General features: G+C 54.9%; 6 protein-coding genes across 6 annotated transcripts; 3 read left to right on the top strand and 3 right to left on the bottom strand.

Moving 5' to 3' along the window:
• Window positions 1-105: 105 nt before the first annotated feature.
• On the top strand, window positions 106-1,948 carry HER10_EVM0007735 (Mov34/MPN/PAD-1 family protein). The gene is made up of 2 exons (XM_035477280.1): window positions 106-402; window positions 564-1,948. Exons 1-2 carry the CDS (start codon window positions 292-294, stop codon window positions 1,563-1,565), a joined length of 1,113 nt encoding a protein of 370 aa, XP_035338583.1. The 5' UTR covers window positions 106-291; the 3' UTR covers window positions 1,566-1,948.
• A 24-nt stretch (window positions 1,949-1,972) lies between these two features.
• On the bottom strand, window positions 1,973-5,876 carry HER10_EVM0008115 (R3H domain-containing protein). Its single transcript, XM_035477649.1, has 6 exons — window positions 4,774-5,876; window positions 3,819-4,687; window positions 3,436-3,768; window positions 3,298-3,386; window positions 2,912-3,246; window positions 1,973-2,863 (listed from the first exon to the last, which is right to left on the bottom strand). Exons 1-6 carry the CDS (start codon window positions 4,822-4,824, stop codon window positions 2,132-2,134), a joined length of 2,409 nt encoding a protein of 802 aa, XP_035338626.1. The 5' UTR covers window positions 4,825-5,876; the 3' UTR covers window positions 1,973-2,131.
• A 1,627-nt stretch (window positions 5,877-7,503) lies between these two features.
• On the bottom strand, window positions 7,504-8,133 carry HER10_EVM0010193 (cwf18 pre-mRNA splicing factor; the record flags this gene model as incomplete). The annotated part of the gene is made up of 1 exon (XM_035479661.1): window positions 7,504-8,133. The coding sequence occupies one exon, from the start codon at window positions 8,131-8,133 to the stop codon at window positions 7,504-7,506; it is 630 nt and encodes a 209-aa protein (XP_035338815.1).
• Window positions 8,134-9,746: 1,613 nt separating this feature from the next.
• Window positions 9,747-11,033, top strand: HER10_EVM0013445 (pentatricopeptide repeat domain-containing protein; the record flags this gene model as incomplete). The annotated part of the gene is made up of 1 exon (XM_035482802.1): window positions 9,747-11,033. One exon carries the CDS (start codon window positions 9,747-9,749, stop codon window positions 11,031-11,033), a length of 1,287 nt encoding a protein of 428 aa, XP_035339108.1.
• Window positions 11,034-12,056: 1,023 nt separating this feature from the next.
• HER10_EVM0005839 (emp24/gp25L/p24 family/GOLD) lies at window positions 12,057-13,360 on the bottom strand. Its single transcript, XM_035475443.1, has 3 exons — window positions 12,963-13,360; window positions 12,528-12,833; window positions 12,057-12,402 (listed from the first exon to the last, which is right to left on the bottom strand). The coding sequence occupies exons 1-3, from the start codon at window positions 13,164-13,166 to the stop codon at window positions 12,253-12,255; spliced, it is 660 nt and encodes a 219-aa protein (XP_035338387.1). The 5' UTR covers window positions 13,167-13,360; the 3' UTR covers window positions 12,057-12,252.
• Window positions 13,361-13,550: 190 nt separating this feature from the next.
• Window positions 13,551-15,829, top strand: HER10_EVM0011495 (SWR1-complex protein 4). Its single transcript, XM_035480927.1, has one exon. The coding sequence runs from the start codon at window positions 13,833-13,835 to the stop codon at window positions 15,789-15,791; it is 1,959 nt and encodes a 652-aa protein (XP_035338924.1). The 5' UTR covers window positions 13,551-13,832; the 3' UTR covers window positions 15,792-15,829.
• Window positions 15,830-19,068: the final 3,239 nt, after the last annotated feature.

The following is a 19,068-nucleotide window of genomic DNA, read 5'->3' as shown; positions in this document are numbered from 1 at the left end:
CGTGTCTTATCTTAGCGCGCACAACCCAGTAGGGGCCAACCACAAATCGCAAAATCGGCAAACTGCCCACTAGGAGAAAGCGAAAGAGTTCGACGATTTTTTGAAGCGACCTATCGCGAAAAAACGCTCCGACCAGAGACCCCAAACCCACTCTTCAATTTTTGGCCCGCGCATCACCACCAACCCGAAACCCGCCCTCCCCCTCCCCTCCTCTTCTCGATATCTCCTCCTCAACCGCAGGTCTTCCCCCTTCGAAAGAACCTCGACGACCCGAGATCCAACCTGCCCAGCATGGCTGTCGCCGAAACTGAGAAGTTCCTCCACCTCTCGCGGCCCATCGCGCCGGCCACGATTGGCATCCCAGGCAACATTGCCCCGCTCACCGTCAACATTCAGCCCCAGGTACGACACCTCTTGCTACGCTGCAGGACCTGATATCATTACCCGAGACATGTCATAGACCTTAACAAGGCCATGACATATATACACATTCATCATCAATACAGCTTACCCCCCGTGGGGAACCCCAACTGCTCGTCGCTAACCCCACCTCCTCCTTCCAGGCCATCCTCTCCATTCTCGACCATGCCGTGCGAAGAGACATCCGCGATACGCAATCAACCCGCGTTATCGGCGCCCTCGTTGGTGTCCGCTCCGAAGATGGCACCGAGGTCGAAGTGCGCTCCTGCTTCGCCATCCCCCACACCGAGAACGAGGACCAGGTCGAGGTGGACGTCGACTACCAGAAGAACATGCTCGCCCTCACCCTCAAGGCCAACCCGCGCGAGTCCCTGTTGGGCTGGTACACCACCACCCACGAGCTCAACTCCTTCTCCGCCCTGATCCAGAACTTCTTCGCCTCCCCCGAGACCGGCACGTTCCCCCACCCCGCCGTCCACCTCACCATCAGCACCGACCCGACCTCCGACATTGAGGCCCGATGCTACATCTCCGCCCCCGTTGCCGTCAACGCCGAGCGCGCCGCCGAGAGCTGCCTCTTCATCCAGGTGCCCCACAAGCTCATGTACGGCGACGCCGAGCGCAGCGCCCTCGAGGCCATCTCCATGGCCAAGGACACCGAGGACCGCACCGCCCCCGTCGTCTCCGACATTGAGGGCCTCGCCCGCTCCATCGAGTCCGGCGCCAACCTCATCGAGCGCGTCAGCGACTGGGTCAACGGTATCCTCGACGAGGACGAGGAGCCCAACCAGGCCCTCGGACAGTACCTCATGAACGCCCTCTCCCTCGCCCCCAAGGTCGACCCCGAGCAGATTGAGCACGACTTCAACAACCACATCCAGGACGTCCTCATGGTCTCCTACCTGGCCAACACCATCCGCACCCAGATCGACCTGTCGCAACGGCTGGCTGTTGCCAACCTCACCGGCGGCGAGAAGGACGGCGAGGGCAAGACGACCGAGGGCGGCGAGAAGGGCGAGCAGCAGCGGGGTGGTCAGCGTGGCGGCAAGCGCGGCGGACGCGGCAGCGGTCGTGGTGGTGGCGGCCAGAGGGGAGAGCCTAGGGAGCCCCGCGAGCCTCGCGAGCCGAGGGAACCTACCGAGTAAAGGAAAAAAGGGGACAAGCTAATTTGTTTGAGAAAGAAAAGAAAAAGAGAGGAATTTCTCCTTTTACATGCAAAAGCCATGTGGAAGAGAGGACTGAACCAAACCTAACACCCCTTAAAAAGGAGATAGGAGGTCGAGAGGCTGAAAGAGACCTAGGACAAGCTGGCCCGCGATGCTGGGTAATTTTCTGCCGCAAGGTTAGCAAGCATGGCATCATGAGGAACCCACACTTGATAAAACCATCCTGGCGTTATGGCAGTAGCAGAATTAGACGGCCTAGGGTAGAATGCGCTAGGCAGTTGCAATGATGATTATTCACGCTTTCATGCAAATATTCAAGACACACACACACCCACACAAGAGTCGTCTGTTCAGGTTGCGACGTACGAATACTTTGAAAAAAGGTTTGAGTGATAATTAAGGTGCGTAAGTGTTCTAGCATGCAATAGCCTACATGATCTGATGCCATCCTATCCCTCCTGTGTGAACGCCAGTATGCTGTACCTTGAAAACCCCTGTACGCCGTTCATTCTGCCATGGACCGTCCAACAACATCAAGCGCGTACCTAAATACCCATGTTTGGCTTTTGCGGCAAAGTAGCAGGGTTGCCGTAGTGGGGCAGGTGGCTGAACGTCTGTCCAGCCGGACCCTGAGGGATGGCGGGTTTGTTGGGAATATGAGGGGAGGGGTTTTGTGGGATGTGTTGCGGAGGATGTTGAGGAATATGGTGAACCGGTGCTTGAGGCATAGGGTTCAAGTGATGAGGGTGCTGGGGCGGAGGCGGGTGGTACGAAGGAATCGAGTTGTTCGATCCTTGCCTCGCCATGGCATAGCCGTAAGGTGCTGGTGGTCCTTGCTGCTGATAACCGGCGTATGCCAGATGTGGTGAGCCGATCTGGGGGCTACCGTGGTGAGATCCAGGAGCACTGAATGGCGGCTGTGGTGGCTGCATCGGAGACATGCCACCCCCAGGGACGAATGACTGCGTCTTGGGATTGAAGGCGTGGCGATTGTAGCTGCCGGGGATGGGATGCTGGCTCTTTGGGTCGTTCGGGTTGATGTTGGCCGGCAACTGCCCATACATGTACGGAACAGTGCTTTGACTGGGCGGCGCCGACATGCCCCGAGGCGTATAAGCCGTGGCGTTAGCCGTTGAAGGTGGAGTCATCGGCACCGGCGCCGGTCCGAACCCTGGTTGTGGTTGCCAACCTTGCTGTGGAGGAGTAGGGCCAGAACCACCATAGCTCCTTGCATTCGGAGGAGCTTGGAACTGGGCCTGGTTTGCCGGAGGCGGATACTAGTCCCGGTCAGCTTTCTGAAGTTGAGGAAGGAAGGGTTTTCTTACCGGTGTCATGTTAGGATAACCCGCATTGTAGCCCGCGTTAGGCATCATGGGAGCAAATGTTTGCGTGGGTGTGGTGTTGTAAGGGGCTGCGGGGATTTGGTTGGGATACGGTTGCTGCACCGGCGCACCGTACTGGTTTGACACAGGAACATACTGAGGTTGAGGCACCCAAGTCTGTTGCTGCGGGCCCCAGTATGGCGTGTAGTTGTGCCTCGAGTCGAAACTGTCTGAATCATCCCGTCTCTGCTTCCCAGTCTTGCCCCGTTTGCTGACACCAGGCTTTTCCCTCGCCGAAACGGAGCTGGCACGTGAAACGCCATTCTCAATTTCGTTATCTTGGAACACGATCAGTGGCGGTTCGAAGGAAACGTGATAGTCACACATACCAGGCGTAGATTCGCCAGTCTTCTCAGAATTGCCGAATATCCTCTCTCGGGCTTGCTTGTACGCTTCTTCACGCTGCTCTCGCGACAATCTGAACACGTCAGTAAGTTGCAATCATTCGAGAGGAGAGGGTGGAATACTTCTGATTTGCCGCAGCAGACTTATCCTTAGAGTCACTGCCGGTCTCAGACGTGGCCTTGGATGGAGAAGCGCTGTTGCTACCGAATTCCCCATCCTCCCCACGTCGCATGATCTTCCGAGGCAGGACCGCTGGAGGAGGAGGCGTTTCGGCATTGGTTTCCGGAGCAGCGATACTAGCAAGCGACTCAGGTACTCTGGCGTAAGGGGTTCTGAAGATTCGGACAGATCCCACACGAGCTTCATACTGGTGCGTCATGCGGTAGTAGTCAGCCAGCTTATGTGTGAGCATCCTACAAAATGAATTTGAAGGCGGGAAGTCCATGTACGGGTCTCTGATATCGCTGTTAATGACTGCACATTGATTCAATCCGTCGGTACTCACTTGGAATTTTGAACAAATTTGATCAATTCGGCCTCCAATCGCAATAGAAACAGCCGATCCTTCGGGGAAGCCATAGCCTCCAAGAGTTTTTCATCCGGTGCCTGTCCGTAAATGGTATTCAAAAGATTGGCAGAGTCGGGGAGATTAGCAGACAGAGCGTTAGGGATGGGCATCTGTGGTTGATCTGACGAAGCACTCTGCGGTGTGATCATGCCTTGGCTCAAGGAGCCGGAGATAGGTTGGGCTAGACGGCGATCGGGCATGTCGCCAAGCTGGATGATGCCTCTAGCACGCGCCGCAATGTCGGAACCCATTCTGGAGTTTGGTAGATTTGGCCCTCGGAATGAGAAGGAATCGTCGTCCTCGGCAGCGGCGGCTTTGACGCTGGCACTGTCATCTGGCCTCAGGGATTCCTTCTCGTCCAGCGCAAAGGTCGTTCCCGACGTGATACTCTTTCCGTCCAGACTGGGAGGCTTGGTACCGAGCTCCGAGCTAGAGTCAGCTCTCTGGGAGTCGTCCGACCCATCCTTGGTTATAGATTTTGATCGCTCAGCGTACGAAGAGCCTGTTCCGTTCACAACGAGGCTCGGTGTCGGTTGCCCAATGCTCAAATCCTTCAATCCATCCAATACGGCACCGGTCGCTTCGGGCTTCTTGGACAGGGTGGGCTCGCGCTTAGCGACAGTCGGCGCAGACTTCGTGGAGTTCATGATTGCGGATTGGCGAGTATCAACTGCGTCTGAGGTGGCAGATGCGGGTATAGAGGCAGCCCCGGTAGGAGAAGCTTGGCTGGGACGGGCTTGAGCTGGCGCAGCAACTGGTCTGACGGTAGTGACGGGTTGGGAATCTTTTGATGCCGATGCAGCGACCTAGAATAGCGCAGAGATTGTCAGCATTCATCACTAGGCAACTACTGAGCTTCGAGAACGAGGGGTAGCTCGGGAGCAAATCGCACCTTTGCGAAAGATGGCTTAGGAATGTCAGATGACATCTGGGCTGTAGCCATAGCCAGAGAAGAGGTTTGGAGGATGGCCCAGCTTCAGCCGTGGGCAGTGAGATGGAAATGAAAGTCGTCCAATGAAGTAGCTTCGCGCAGGTAGAATGGTAGGCGCGCGATGAGACGAAATAAGAGATCGGGTCGAAAAAGGATTAAAGACGAGGTCCGAAAGCAAGGAACAAACTGGATCAAGGCGAGCCTGCAGAGGAAGAAATACCGTGGATCATCGTCGGGACAAGGTCGTCATCGTAGCTTTTGTATTCCTGAATGTTGGGTGAATGATGGACCCAGTTTCTCGTCGCAGGGGAGAAATGGGAGTTGTCCGTTGCGTGTTTCGTTGTCGAATAGATGTGCGCCTGAGTGACTATCCGTCAGTGGTTGTGGGAAAGGTTTGGTTGCAGGTAGCTGGTAGATAGGCGCGCAGCGGTTGAGACGAGGCGACGTGAAATTTTGGCGGCCTGCGAGGCGGATAGTCCGTCACGGGCTTGGGGGAGAGGGGTGTGGTGTGGGTGGTGTGGTGTGGTGCAGACGATGGTTTAAGGTAGTGGGAGGGAATTGGCAGAGCTGTGGTGTGGGTTTTTGGGATTGCGCTGCAAAGGGAAAAAAGAGGATGGGGAAACTGGAGAACAGAGCCAACGACTTCTCAGCTCTTGTTCACCCCGGGTAACTTGCAGTGCGAGATCAGTCACTCACGCACTCCTCACTCGCTAGTTAGGTTCAATAGGTACCGATATCCGTAATCCGATGACAACGTTGTGTCTCAATCTCACACTCGTGTTGCGTGAGGCCCTCTCACACATACACACACTCTCTCTCAATCTCTCTCTCTCTCTGTTCCCTCAGTTGCGAGGTATCTCCGGTCGCAGAGACGTAGTATAGAACCTTAGCGAGAAGCTTCAGTGTTGGCAACTCCCAATCGAGCGGACCACGGTCTCAAGTCGATGAAAGTGGTGTCAGACGGCTGCCATCCCCTCCGCAACGTCTTGTGGGACGTCAGGCTGAAGAGTCGGGTATGATTGGGAATGGAATACGGGAATTCTGATGACCATCAAGCAGGTCTCGGGCCTGGGTAGGGTAGGTTGGTTGGTGAGAGACAAAAAGACCAGAGGCTGTGCCGAGAGTGGCTTAGTGCCGGCAGATTCCTAACGGAAACCTTAGGTTTGTGGCGGGTGCCTCTGGGGCTGGTGCAGGTTTTCCGATCATTTCCTCCACCTTACATAAGCGTCCGAGTTGCCCATCGTTGGAGCCAAACCTCATTCCTCTGTCGCTGAAGTAAACCACTTTCGACAGAGCTGGCTACAACTGAAATTCAGCTGCAACGGCAAAACACCAAAGAACCTGTCACTAATAATAAAACGCCATTGCTGTACCAAAGGCTCGCGCCCCAAGCAAGAAAACGGAAGAAAATCTCATCCGCTTGATCTCATCATATCGGACCATCAATCTCTGTCCAGACTTACAACAGTGCGATTCCAACAAGAGCCTGATTGAAGACGCCAGCGCAACGACGGCTATTCAAATTACGGCAAACCCTTCGCTCAAGTAGCGGAACTATTCAATGCACCCCTACAGAGGCCGTGGCGGACCTCGCCAGTCCACCCCAGCAAACGTCCAATGTCAAAAGTGTCTCAAAAGAGATAAGTCTACAAGCAAACCATACGTTGCAATAATCAAGCTGACTCTCACAGAACGTCACTACTCTTATGAGTGCAAGGAGTCGGCTACGGCCCGACCATATGTGTCTCGGCCGTCCCGAACTCAACAGCTGCGCAACCCGAAGCTGATGCCCAAACTGACAAACGATACGCCAGATGATGCGCAAAGAAAGTCAGTTTCTCACCTTCGTTTGTATTTCATGTGATCAATGTAGCTAAGTCGTGGAGTAGGAAAGGTATCGCTGACGAGGAGCTCGCGAAGAAGGAAGCTGAGCGAGCGAGAAAGAGGGAGCTAGACGAGAGAGACGACGAACTCATCAGGCAAACAGAGAGTAAGCGCAGGCGATCCGAGTCTGTTGACTCCGTTTCCACCATCTCAACAAACCGCTCTGTTTCGCCTCCGCCTAGACGGCGCTCACCATCTCCCGCCTCTGCTCCGCGGAGACAGAGGTCGTTTAGTCCGGAGAGCGACGACGGTCGCTCTGTCTCAAGAAGGTCAGCAGCAAGCAGACGGACTCAGTCTCCGCCTCGACGCCGCCAGAGATCACTTTCGCGGGACAGTCGTTCACCCGTCGGAACCCAGGGGCAAAACTATCGTCAGAGGGATGCGGATCACGCTAGACCAACGGCCAGGAGTCATGCGCGCTACTCGCCCGATTCCAGGGATTCATCCACCTCAGGACGTGGTATGGATGCTGTTGGGAGCAGGCGGTCGTTGTCCCGGTCTCCCGACCGTCGTGGTGCGAGGCCACAAAGCGGCCCAAGTCGACGTGCTGGCAGAAACGACGGATATCGAGACGAGCCTCAGCCTACACTGGGCCGAGGTGGTGAGAACCAAAGGCAGGGGGGTGGATCTGAGCGACAGCCAGAACGAGAGCGCAGTCTCAGTCCATTTTCCAAGAGACTGGCGTTGACACAGTCCCTGAATAGGTAGCTATGGGGTATCAATTATACGCAGGCCAAATGGAGTCTATGCCTGCTCCGCAACTGTAAAATACAAGGGCGTTCTACCACTCGCGCCAGGGTTTGCTGCTTAAACAGCCAAATCTTCATCCTCCTCATCCGCCTTCTCTCGTCTCTCATCCTCTTCTTCCCTCTCGCGTACGCGCACTCCCTCCACTAATGCAATACCATCAATTCCAGCTGCGTCGCCCTCTCTGCTGCCTGCGTCGACTTGCTTGGTCTGTGTAGCCGCTTTCTGAGCTCCTGTGATGCGTTCCCTCACCAGCTTCGCAATAGCATTGTCCGTCCGAACGTTGAGAATCTCCAGCTTCTTCTCCAAGTCTCTCTTCAGGTCCCAATTCGGCTTTTTCGGTTGAAGTTTGAACAGATCGATACCCTTGTCGTCCTGCGCGTCTTCGGCTGCCTTTTGCTTCACATCCTCCTCAATGTCTGCCGCGAGCTCTTCCAGTGTAGGATTCTCTAGGTCTTGGGTCGGGGGCGCCTCGAAGCCAAGTTTGGGACCACGCGTTTCTGGGTCGTAGTTGCGCCCGGAAAGGTGCAATTTTGTGACGTCCGGCTCTGTTGGGGGCGAGGCTGCGCGTTCTGACTCTGGCGCAACGATCTCATCCGCAGGTTGTTTTCTCTTGAGGTTCTTGAGCTTCGCGAGGCGCGCTTTGCGCTCGTCTGTTACCGCGCTTAGGGTGGCTTGGGAGCTCGACATGATGGTATAATTGAGAAAGGCTTATCGCAACGAACGATATTGTGGTAGGTCGGCAAGATATTCTTCGAAGAGGAGTGTAGGTGAGATTATGGCTTTTGGTGCGCGCGTTCAATCGAGAGTTTGAAGGTTGAAAGTTCAAGTTCGGTTCGCAGTGGGGCACACCATTGCTACCACGGCGGGATACTTCCACGAAATGCACTAGCGGATGCACGGTCTTCCATCCTTCAAAATCGCATTTAGCTCGCAGGGGTCTAGGAGAAGCTACCGTCTGTCGCAAAAAAATAAAATAAGACTCCAGTTCACAGACTACAGCTTCAAACTGCGGATACCTTACCCCCGATGCTCCAAGACAGTTAACGAAATCACGGTCGCACCGTCGTAGCTCGAATGCCGGCGAAGCTACACCTGTCCGTAACGACCGGAAGCTCTGGCTTTAACACTCCGATATGACACCTGCGATGTCGCACTCCTTAGCAGGCCGACAATGTCTACGACACATCCGACAACGCGGCAACCTCGCAGCGAATAGTTATATCCAAACCTCCTTCCAAGTTCGACCCAATACCACTTCCGCTATAGAACCCTCCACAGAACGGCCGTTTCGAATTCGCAAAATAAAAAGATTAGTCGAGCCAGGATCGAGAAACGCGCCAACGCCAATCGGAGCACCCATAAATGCCGAAACAAGCCGTAAACGAACAGAGTTCACCTCGAAAAACATCGACACATGGTCTCCTAAGAATGGAGGAGAGAGGAAAAAGAAATACGAATTCACATCAGGAAATGCCGACACCTGGATTTCTGAGCTCGTCAAAGAGAGGAAGAGAAGATACCTGGAATATGGGTACCTCCGCCATCGCATGACCAAGAAGGAGTTGAAAGACTTTGAGAATTGGAAAAACGACTGCAAAAGGCTGTACGGATTCGCATCTTTCGGCGAAGACTACAAAGTCCCAAAAGTCCTCAGCTGGATCCAAGACCGTCAAGCCGTTGAGGACGCGATCGAGCAATGGGCGACTTGGACTGAGGAGCAGAAGAAGACAAAGTGGCGAAAGCTCATGTTTTCTGCTTTATGGTCTTGTCCTGATCGGGCTGCAGCCATCCTCGAAATCACTACCCGCGATATCAAGCCGCCGGGTTACGCCATCAGTGATGCCATCCACTTCCTTGCAAAATGGCAAAGTCAACTATCCAAGCCTGAGCTTACCGAGCAGAGAAGACAGCTTTGTAACGTGGTCGTGACGGTCTTTGAACGTCTACCTGCGGCTTACATTCCCCTGAGGCAAAACACCATCTACATGCTGACGCATGAGGTAGAATTGCCCACCTTGATAGTCCTTTACGATTGTTGGAGGGAAAAGGATGTCCAACTCCACAGCAACACTCTCCAAAACATGGCCAGACGACTTGCAATCAGCCCCCTGCATAAGAATCTAGCTCTCCAGATGGCCATCGAGTCTATCCCAGACCAAGGTGTTGATCTCGATTCAGGCCTGTGGGCATCTTTGTGTACCTCAATTTTGAGTCTCAAGCGTGGCCAAATCAAGGTTGACGACGGGTTTTCAGCTGCGGACGCATTCGTCACCCTTATAGAGCATGGCTTTGCTCCCAATATGGTGCACTACACGGCAGTGATCAGGTCGCTGTGCCTGACAGATCAGAATGAAGTCGCAGGGGAGGTCTTCCGGGTTATGCAACGGCACAACTTTGAACCAGACATGATCATGTGGTCTACTCTGTTAGACGGAGGAAAGCGAGCTCTTTCGCCGTCGAGTATCGAATCTGCCGTCATAGGAGCTGTCGAGGGCAACGAGATCGATGTTCCCTTCTTCAACGACCTACTGATGTGCCTGCTCCACTTCTGCAAGTGGACGCCCGGTGTCATGCCGGCCTTTGGGCCAATGTTACACTTCTACTCAAAGGTGTTCCATTTGGCACCATTGCAGGCTCTCCTTCCCGTGGACCTGTCAATGTACCTCGAGGGCCAAGAAGGCCTGCAGATGCCAGCGGATTGGGAGTTGGCTCGACAATTGTTTCCTGCACTTGACAGGGCCATGTCCGCGGTCCATGAGAAGATGGAACCGACGAGTGCAACCCTGAGCATCATGTTCCTCGCATACGTGAGGAGCATGTCACAGCCCATCAACCTCATTTCACTCTACGCGTATCTCAGACAGGAGATCCTGAAGGGCAGCCCCGGCGCCACCAAGCTGGTGCAGGAGAAGGGGTCATTCATGTACGACGTCCTTATCAAGGCGCTCTGCAAATATCCAGGCATGCTACGTGCCGCGTTGGATATCGTCGGCGACATGCTCAAGTACACGCTCGAAGAGCGGAGCAGAGCAGCCGACGCAGCGAAGCAATCTTCAAAGCGGAGAAGGGACAGCAGGGGGACTGAGGTCAAGGAGACCGAGGTTCAACCGACTGGGGCTCAAGATAGACAAGCACCGGAGAGCAAAGTCCCGCAGAGCGATATCAAGGAGACTGACGTTTCTCCCGCGCCACTGCACCCTGCTCCAAGCGTCTACACCTGGAGCATCCTCCTGCACGGCTTCAGTAAGGAAAAGGGCTCCGGGGAGCGAATCCTCGCCCAAATGCGTCAGCACGGCGTCGAGCCGAACCTGGTCACCTGGAACACCCTGATCGCGGGCTACGCCAGGGCCCAGGACGTCAACAAGACGGTGCTGTCCCTCCAGCGCCTCGAGGCCTCGGGCCACGAGGCGGACGACTTTACGCTGCGGGCCTTTTCTCGGCTGGTCAACAGGGAGCTCGCGCTGAGGAAGATGGAGGACGCTCTCACGCGGAGGGCGACGAGGGACGAGATGAAGAGGCTTGAGGAGCAGAGGATGGCTGAGCTGCCGCTTGGTCCTGAGGCGAAGGGGAGGCTGAGCGTGCTGTGATCGGCGGGCGATCAAAGTATAGATCTAGGAGCTGACGAGACGTTTGAATCCTTTTTGAATGGCAATATACCCACTCTTCTTATTTACTTCAGACGATGAGCAATGTTTGACTAATTTGATGGGACTGTAACCTTGTGTCTGCTATGAGGCATGTGAATCTACTTTCCGAGCTTCACTTATGGGAGGGTACCGAAACCTTGGATACGCCCAAGTGGTATTCCAAGTCATGCAGCCAAAAGTGACTTTGAAAGCAAAAGTACAATGTGGTGCACTTGGGGTTCAATAGAAGCTTGAGAAGAGGTGACATGGCCGCTAGCAAGCATGAAGCTCTGTCACCTTCTGTCTCGACACCGATCGCCATAACTTGAGTCCCCTCGTGTGGGTGCTACGTATATACATGGAGGTTACTGTATGTCTCTACCACTCCTGTATTGTGAGCCTCGGACAGGTGACAAGATCGACATCTCCACTCCACGGTTGCCTACCGGTCTGGTAAAAGAATAGTTGGGATTAGCAGCCTGACTTCACATTTCATCTGATCCTATCGCCGTTATGACCATGTTGCCGGCCCATATATGAGCACTGCTCGATCCGTTCTGCTGCAGGCCTTCTCAGCTTTCCCGCTGGGCGTTCATATCACTTACTGGCGATCGAAGGAGACAGCCCTTGCGTGTTGCCACTCTGGAACGGTCTCGATGGACGTCCTCCAATATAGGTGATTGTAAAGTCGAATGAGGACAAGAAGCTTCAGCACCTTGCTCTGAACTGAGATTCACGCGCGGTTGGCCTTGCTACACCCGTCCGGTCTGATGACGGCACGTATGAGGCGCGTTTAGCTGTAAACGGAAGCTTTCACTCGGGGCAAGTTCATAGATGAGTAGTTCAGAACTAGCTCTTTCACAAGACTGGAAAATATTGCAATATGTGAGTTCTGGGGCGCACGATAATTGGATATCTCGCCTCGCAAGACACAAGTAAGAATTCTGACATTCGACGTATGCTTCATTGACCGAGCCTCGCTTTTCGTAGCTACAATTGGTGTGTATATCATTACAAATCCGTTGCCCAGCCCCTGGCCGCAGTGGCCTGATGCAATGAGCAACTTGGAAGCCTCCCTCTCTCTGTATGAGGCCCTACCAAGCACTGAGCATGGCCAATCGACCCTTCTCTGCTCTTGCGGAGCGCAACAAGCACGCCCCAACCCCTATTTTTGTTGCCCTTATGTGAGCTTCTGCTTGATGAAGAATGACCGCAGGTGAGACAATTGCCAGGTGCAGGTAACAGCGAGAACGGTAAGCTGGATAAGCATCCATCTGATGACACGGGCGTTGGTGGATTCGGACTGGTCTCTGAACTCGGCTTCGCGTTCCTGATTCGTTTTCGTTAGCATTACTTGGTACCTTGATACACATTGGCGCCAATGGACGCCATCTCTCCCGTCTCGAACGGTGAGAGAGAAAGCTTCTGTATCGGCTCTGATGGTGGGAGACTTACACGCTGGAAGACTTGCTCCCTGCGAATATCCTGCAGACGAGCGTTGAGGTCCTTAACGCGGGTCGCGATATCCTCGAGCTTGCTCTTGTCGGAGCTCTCAATCTCGGTGCTCTCGCCAATAGCGAGGTCAAGTGTCAGACGGATACCACCGTTGTGGGAGTGGAGCGAGAGCCAGCCGGCGCGGCCAGAGGTGGAAGAAGGGGTGAAGCAGAGCATGTGGTCGCCGGCGTCGGCAGCCGTGAAGGTGAAACGGCCTGATGCCTGGCCGCGCTGAGAAACCACACGGTGGTCGTTGTCGAAGGTTTCCTACGAGGTAGCTTGTCAGCATGAAATTCTTCTTGCTCTTATGGGCCCGCCAGTAAAAGTGACCCAGGTGCCCATAGCTATGGGGAGCTCCAAAGGGGGGCGGATGCGCGACCAAGGGGTTTGACTTACATCAACGGAGATGTAGATGCTAAGACCATCGTGCTTGGCCCACTGGTTGATCCGGTCATCCCACTCCTCGGCAGTGTAGTGGCCAACGACGAGCGTGTCCTTGGGGAGCTCCTCGAAGAAGCACTTGGGCGACGTGCCATCGATGTAGAAGTACAGCGCCTGGGCGACTGCGCTCAGCGAGAGCAAGGGGAGAAAGGGTCTCATGTTGTCGACGACGGAAGTTGAATGCGACTGATGAAGTGTAGGGCGAACCGCAGGTTTCTCGGGGCAGGGTCGATTCGAATTCGCGGTGCTCGTCGTCTGTCGGCTGTCGAGGGGGTGTAATTGTAGATGCTTCGTTTCTTCGAGTCGACAGCGCCAGGTCAGCCAGTTCGCTCGGGTACCCACATTAAAGTCCCAGGGTGCGCGGGAGTAACTTGCAAAGCTGCCACGTTCGAAAAATTGGCGGTGGAACAGGGGTGGCATTGGCCACTACCTCTTGGGACTTGGGGGAGGAAGTGGATCACGTGCGATCCCCAAACGACGGATTGCGCGCCTGCCAATGCGACCTGCGCGTCCAAAGAATTGTACCTTTTTGGATTCGAGATTTCGGAGACATTGAAGACCAGAAACAATCCTAATTCTCCGCCTCTCTTCGACGAAACCCGCTCCATGAAACCACCAAGACCACTGTCATCGACGAATTGCCCCGAAAAGAACTTTACGAGACCCGTTTGCTTGATGCATGTGCACAACCCAGCGATAAATTGATGCCATCGAGCCGACCAGTGGCAATCGTCAATCGAAAAGAAAATCCGCCCTTCCGACCCGTCGCGCAGCATTACAACCACTCTTCAGCCAGCTCTTCCGCCCTTCCCAGATACCGCGATAATGACGTCCTCCGACGTGCGAGACGTCCTCAATCTTCCCGACAGCCACGGAGGCCCCCGACCGGCGAAGAAACAAAAGACAGCCGGCCCACGCCCAAATCTCAAGGGTCTCGCCCGCGAGGTTCAGAATCTGGGCGGTGACAACCCAATCGCCATCGTTCCTGAAGTATCGATCTTCAAGAAGCGGCGATTCGCAAGCAGGAAACCGGCGACAAAATGGGAACTTAAGCCTTTCACAAACTCAGCGCGAGGCGACAGCGGCGCATTAGTGCTGAAGCACTGGAAACGCAAGACACCGACGGCTGCGGAAAATGGGCGCCAGGGCGGCGACGCCGAAATGAAAGATGCGGAAGGAGAGCAGGCAGCGGTGAAGCCCGAGAACTCAATGTTTGCGAAATTCAACGTGGAGGTGGATGTGCCGCAGTACAGCGAAGACCAGTACCGGACGAACCTGCAAAACGACGACTGGAGCAAGGAGGAGACGGATTACCTGCTAGGGCTGGTGAAGGACTTTGACCTACGGTGGCCGATCATATGGGACCGATACGACTACTTGCCAGAAGCGATCAACGGAGAGGCGTCGGCAGACGGGGATGAGAGTAAGGCTATCATCCCCGTGCCGAAACCAAGGACGATGGAGGACCTCAAAGCGCGCTACTACGACGTTGCGGCAAAGATGATGGCGGTGCAGAAGCCCGTTCAGTACATGACGCAACCCGAGTACACCCTTCACGAGCTCATGGCCAACTTCAACGCCAACCAGGAGAAGCAGCGCAAGGACTTTGCGAACAACGCGCTTACCCGGAGCAAGGAGGAAGCCAAGGAGGAGGAATCACTACTACTGGAGATCAAGCGCATTCTCGCGCGCAGTGACCGTTTCAACGAGGAGCGTCGGGAGCTCTACAACCGTCTGGACTACCCGCACACTGACCAGGACATCAGCGCGTTCAAGTCCAGTGCTGGGCTACAAACTCTCTTGCAGAACCTGATGAATGCCGACAAGTCCAAAAAGCGGAAGTCGCTCATGGCAGCGGACGGCGTCAGCCCCTCCGCGCCCGCAGGTCAACAGCCAGCGGCTGCAGCGACAGCGACGGCCGCGTCAACAGACAACAAAGACCGCCGCGAGAGCATTGCTGCTGCAGCGGCTGCGACCCCGGCGGAGAAAACGCACAAGGAACCTCCCAGCAGCGTCGCGCAGACACCGACGGCGCCGGCAGGCGGAAAGAAGGGCCAGCAGCAGCAGGAACGCCGCAAGCTCAACGATGCCGAGATGCACGTCTACGGTGTCACGCACCACGACCGCCTGTCTAGCGGACCGACGTTCCGCTACGAAAAGATCAACAAGCTTTTCACACACAAGTCGAACCAGCAGCAACTGCGCATCATGAACACGCTCAACGAGCTCGATATCCCGCCAAGGCTAGTTATGCCGACAGCACCGGTAACAGCCCAATACGAGCTCCTGCTCGGCGCCGTCAACAGTCTGCTTGATGCTAGAAAGGTCACGGACAAGATTGACGCCGAGATCAAGCTCGAGCTGGCCAAAAAGGCGGAGCGCGAGAAGGCGAACCAGCCAGAGCCCGACCCGGCTGCTGAGAAGAAGGAAGGCGATGGCCAAGCTCAGTCTACGGAAGAGAAGAAGGACAAGACCACCGCAGGGGGCGAGGGCGAAGGCGATGGCGAGGCAAACGCCGAACCTAAAGCTGCCGCCGAGCCATCCAAGGATGATGAAACCAAAACCAACGGAGACGCCGGCGGTGGGGAGGCAACTCCCGCTGCGGACGGGGACAAAGCAACTGCTGCAGCTGCTGCTGCGCCGGCCGCGACGGAGGAGGGCAAGGGGGACGCGGAGAAGGAAAAGTCGGCGCGGCCGGGCAGCAGTGGGGCAACACATAAGCGGAGCGCCAGCGTCATGAGCGCCGGCGGCGAGGAGAAGAATGCCAAGAGGCAAAAGAAATGAAGCAAGTGAAGGCCATGTACCGTCAAAGTACCGTCAGACAACCAGGTACTTTGCCTTCTCGCTACGCAAGGCGCTACGCGCCGTGACGAAGATGGATGAAGTGTCTTACGATATGTATAATCACACACAGAATTGAGATTGAACCTCGAAGGAGTGATCTCCGCGCGTGACCAACCACCCCCCTTCCCCTCCCCTCCCCCTTCCTCTTAGACCGGGGGGTGGGGCGTGACGAGGAATGCGAGCGCGAACTGTCGATGTACGGATTATTGGCCAAAAGGGCCGCGGCAATATTTTGGAACCAGAACGTGGGAGTGTGGACAGGGACGGGAAAGGGTTCATACTACAAAGTTCATTGGGTCGGTTTAGGTATCGAGGCAGAGCGATGTGGGAAAAGCCGCCGCCTCTACGGAGTTTGTCTGGGGTTAGTGGGAAAAATGTACAAAAGCTTGAAACAAGAATAATAAGAAACAGGACTGCTGCTTTTGCCCGACGTTGCTGGGTATCTTTGCTTCACGTGGGCGTTGTGACCGGGGGTACGTCTGGATGATGTGCCCATGTCTAGATGATGCGTCCATGTCGTAGTGGGATGGAGTAGCAGTGGGAAAGAAGGATCATGAAACAAAAAAACCGCCGATAGGTACGCAGAAGAGTCGGAAACTAGCGGTGGGCAATATCAAAATGCTGCATGTCGAGGTAACCTTGTCGCTTTTGCCCCGCGCTTACACGTTTGTATGGATGTCGTGTAAGTTGGTGTTGTTACAACAATATCGCGCCAGGGGTACGGACTACAGGAGGCAAGTTTGACAACTCCAAAGGGGAGAAATGGAATAATTCTCTGCAGTTCGCTTCTTTTACAATTATAATTGCGGCGGGACAGAAGGCGGTTGCGAAAGATAAGGGTCCCTTCGGTGTAGGGGAACCCATGAAGTTCAACGCAGGACGTGACGTCTCATTAAGCAAGATGCAGCTCATAGGCGGCTGCAGGTGAGGCTAATCATCTTAATATAGCAACGGCAGCTAAAAATACCGACGCGGAGAGCGGTTACGGTTGGGAAGGTGACTGATCATGGCATGCCGCTTGCCTTGGAGCCGGGTCGTGTAGTTTGCTGGAAGGGGCAAAGGGGGGTTTATGAACGCGCGAGGCTGCCAGGGCCCTTGAGATCTCCGGACCCGCCTGTGACGAGACTGGCCGGCCCATTGATTGGAGGCCGATCGAGATGATTTCGGTGAAGGTCTTCGTGCCACGATCGTGCTTCTACTGACTTCAGGGTCCTGGTCCTGTTGTGTCCACGGATGGGGGTGTGCGTGGAAGGGCGTCAAGATTAAGCGGCGGCCGCGTCAGTGACCTAATTGGCAATCTCGAGATCTTGCCTGCAGGGGAGAAGAGTTTCATACGTATGGAGAGGGAGGTTAGACGAGGTTCAGAGAAAGAGGCGTCGGCGTGACGCCGGGGAACAATGGGCTCGGCTCCGTGTCAAGCCTTGGGTATCCTGGGCGTCGGTTCGTCGAGAGGCTGTCGTCATGCTAGAGAGCGCAGGATGTATGGTCGCTTGCATACCTCGCAGGCCGAGAAAGCTAGAAATTTAGACATGTAACTGCTCGTCCGGCGCGTATGCCGCACGGCGCGGATACAGGGAGTGGGCCGTAGTCAGGCCTTTGGGGAAAGGGAGATCTGCAGGCCGCTCGCTCGGCCAAAGATGCCAGGACCAGGAGCGGAACTTGCTGTTGGGTCCGGTAGTTATTAATAGAGACCTAGGCGCCCTCGAAAGTGTAAAATTCATGGATTTGGGAAGATTGCAATGCCATGCGGTGGCAGAGAACTTTTCTAGAAGAAGGGCAGTCAGCAACGTGGAGTTTGACGTTGTCGTTTGCGAGGAGAATGAGGGAGCGCTTATGAGTGGGCGCTTAGTTGGAGTCGAGCGACACCATTGGCTGCAAGCCAAGCTGTTGTAAGGGTTTGTGTGATGGAGCTGCGATGTTGTGCATGGCGGAGATCTTGACACTTCTAAGATTAGAAACACACGTCGGTATTTCTGAAAATAAGGGTCGTCTCTTGGACAGACAATGAATTTGAAAATGACGTCTGAAAAGACATGGCAGGAAGAAATGAGGCGTGATGTGGTGAAGTTGAGTGGTAGACGGGAAGTCGAGAGCCTGTCCATGCTCACGTTCTAATAGGCCACGTGATCAAGTATCTATGTAGTAGACGCTATTCTGGAAAATAAGTGAAAGGATATTTTTGCTCAAAAATTGAAACCGAACAAGAGAGCCAGTCGTGCCAGTGTGTCCACCTGAATGGCCCAATTTATAGGGCCCAGGGGTCAGTTGTTTTCGCAAAGGCTACGATGATCGAGAATAATGAAGATTAAAGTATCCGCAGTTTGCAGTGAAAGAGATTGGATCGACGATACAACATACAGGGCACTCCTTCCCTACGCTTGTCAACCCAAGTTGAAGAAGCCATGGTTTGCATCGAGCTACGGATGACTAAGGCAAGGTGGTACTGCCTGGGTACCTATCCTCAAGTACTTAGAGTGCCTCGAGTGCCTTCTACCTTAGGTAACTTAGGTGGTCGCAGGCCAAGCAGCCAATCTGTGGAGGTGCCTTCCACTGCGGGAACAGGTATTCATCCTGACGGGAGCATGGGGAAGGAACAGATCAATGGCAGCAAATAGGAAACAGGCCGGGCGCTTTAAGGTAGGCTCTTGCCTCTGCAGCCAAGTTGTCAGTGAGCGAGCAGGTTGATGATTCGGATACCTCCTGCCGCTTTAACCCAAGCCGAAGTTGGGCAGGTGGGCAAGTACCTTGGTCCTTCCGTCAATGGAAGTTGACAACTGGGCAGTAGGTTCCTGACATGGAAGGCCCCTTCCCCCTGTCAGCGCGCTTGAATCTCTAAGCGGGCTCGGTAGCCCCCAAACTGCGGATGTCCCGTCGCCCGCAAAGAACCAACAACTGCAGATCGAGTCCCAGTGTTCCATAGCCCTCGTCAACGTCCAGGATTTTTCTCGACGGTGCCGAATCGTTCATCGTTCCTGTGCGACCCTCCATTCTGTCCCGTCAGATTGTTTGCCAGACCCTCGTCTCCCGAAATACCGAGGCGCGCTCTCTCTCACGCGCTCTCTCGCAATCTTCCATGAGTCACTTTGGACGATTTCCATTCCCTTTCAGCAAATGCCGCCGCCCCATTAGGCTGCTATCGCCAGACGCATTACCAAACTTCGCTTCGGCGGCTTTGGACCAACCACGGGCTCAGCATCTCCATAGAGATGTGGTGGGC

This window comes from Colletotrichum scovillei, assembly GCF_011075155.1.
Source record: "Colletotrichum scovillei strain TJNH1 chromosome Unknown Contig00001, whole genome shotgun sequence".
Lineage (NCBI taxonomy): Eukaryota > Fungi > Ascomycota > Sordariomycetes > Glomerellales > Glomerellaceae > Colletotrichum > Colletotrichum scovillei.
Note: the sequence above shows the minus strand (reverse complement) of the source record. Positions and strands in the feature narration are given on the sequence as shown.

Excerpts from the sequence above, each read along its gene's own strand:
- HER10_EVM0005839 (XM_035475443.1), bottom strand. The coding sequence starts at position 13,166 with ATGAGACCCTTTCTCCCCTTGCTCTCGCTGAGCGCAGTCGCCCAGGCG. Across the intron at positions 12,834-12,962 it reads GCATCTACATCTCCGTTGAT|GAAACCTTCGACAACGACCA; the intron begins GTAAGTCAAACC and ends GCTACCTCGTAG. Across the intron at positions 12,403-12,527 it reads GGGAGCAAGTCTTCCAGCGT|GAACGCGAAGCCGAGTTCAG; the intron begins GTAAGTCTCCCA and ends AAAACGAATCAG.
- HER10_EVM0008115 (XM_035477649.1), bottom strand. The coding sequence starts at position 4,824 with ATGGCTACAGCCCAGATGTCATCTGACATTCCTAAGCCATCTTTCGCA. Across the intron at positions 3,769-3,818 it reads AAATTTGTTCAAAATTCCAA|AGACCCGTACATGGACTTCC; the intron begins GTGAGTACCGAC and ends CAGCGATATCAG. Across the intron at positions 2,864-2,911 it reads GTTATCCTAACATGACACCG|TATCCGCCTCCGGCAAACCA; the intron begins GTAAGAAAACCC and ends GACCGGGACTAG.
- HER10_EVM0007735 (XM_035477280.1), top strand. The coding sequence starts at position 292 with ATGGCTGTCGCCGAAACTGAGAAGTTCCTCCACCTCTCGCGGCCCATC. Across the intron at positions 403-563 it reads CCGTCAACATTCAGCCCCAG|GCCATCCTCTCCATTCTCGA; the intron begins GTACGACACCTC and ends TCCTCCTTCCAG.
- HER10_EVM0011495 (XM_035480927.1), top strand. The coding sequence starts at position 13,833 with ATGACGTCCTCCGACGTGCGAGACGTCCTCAATCTTCCCGACAGCCAC.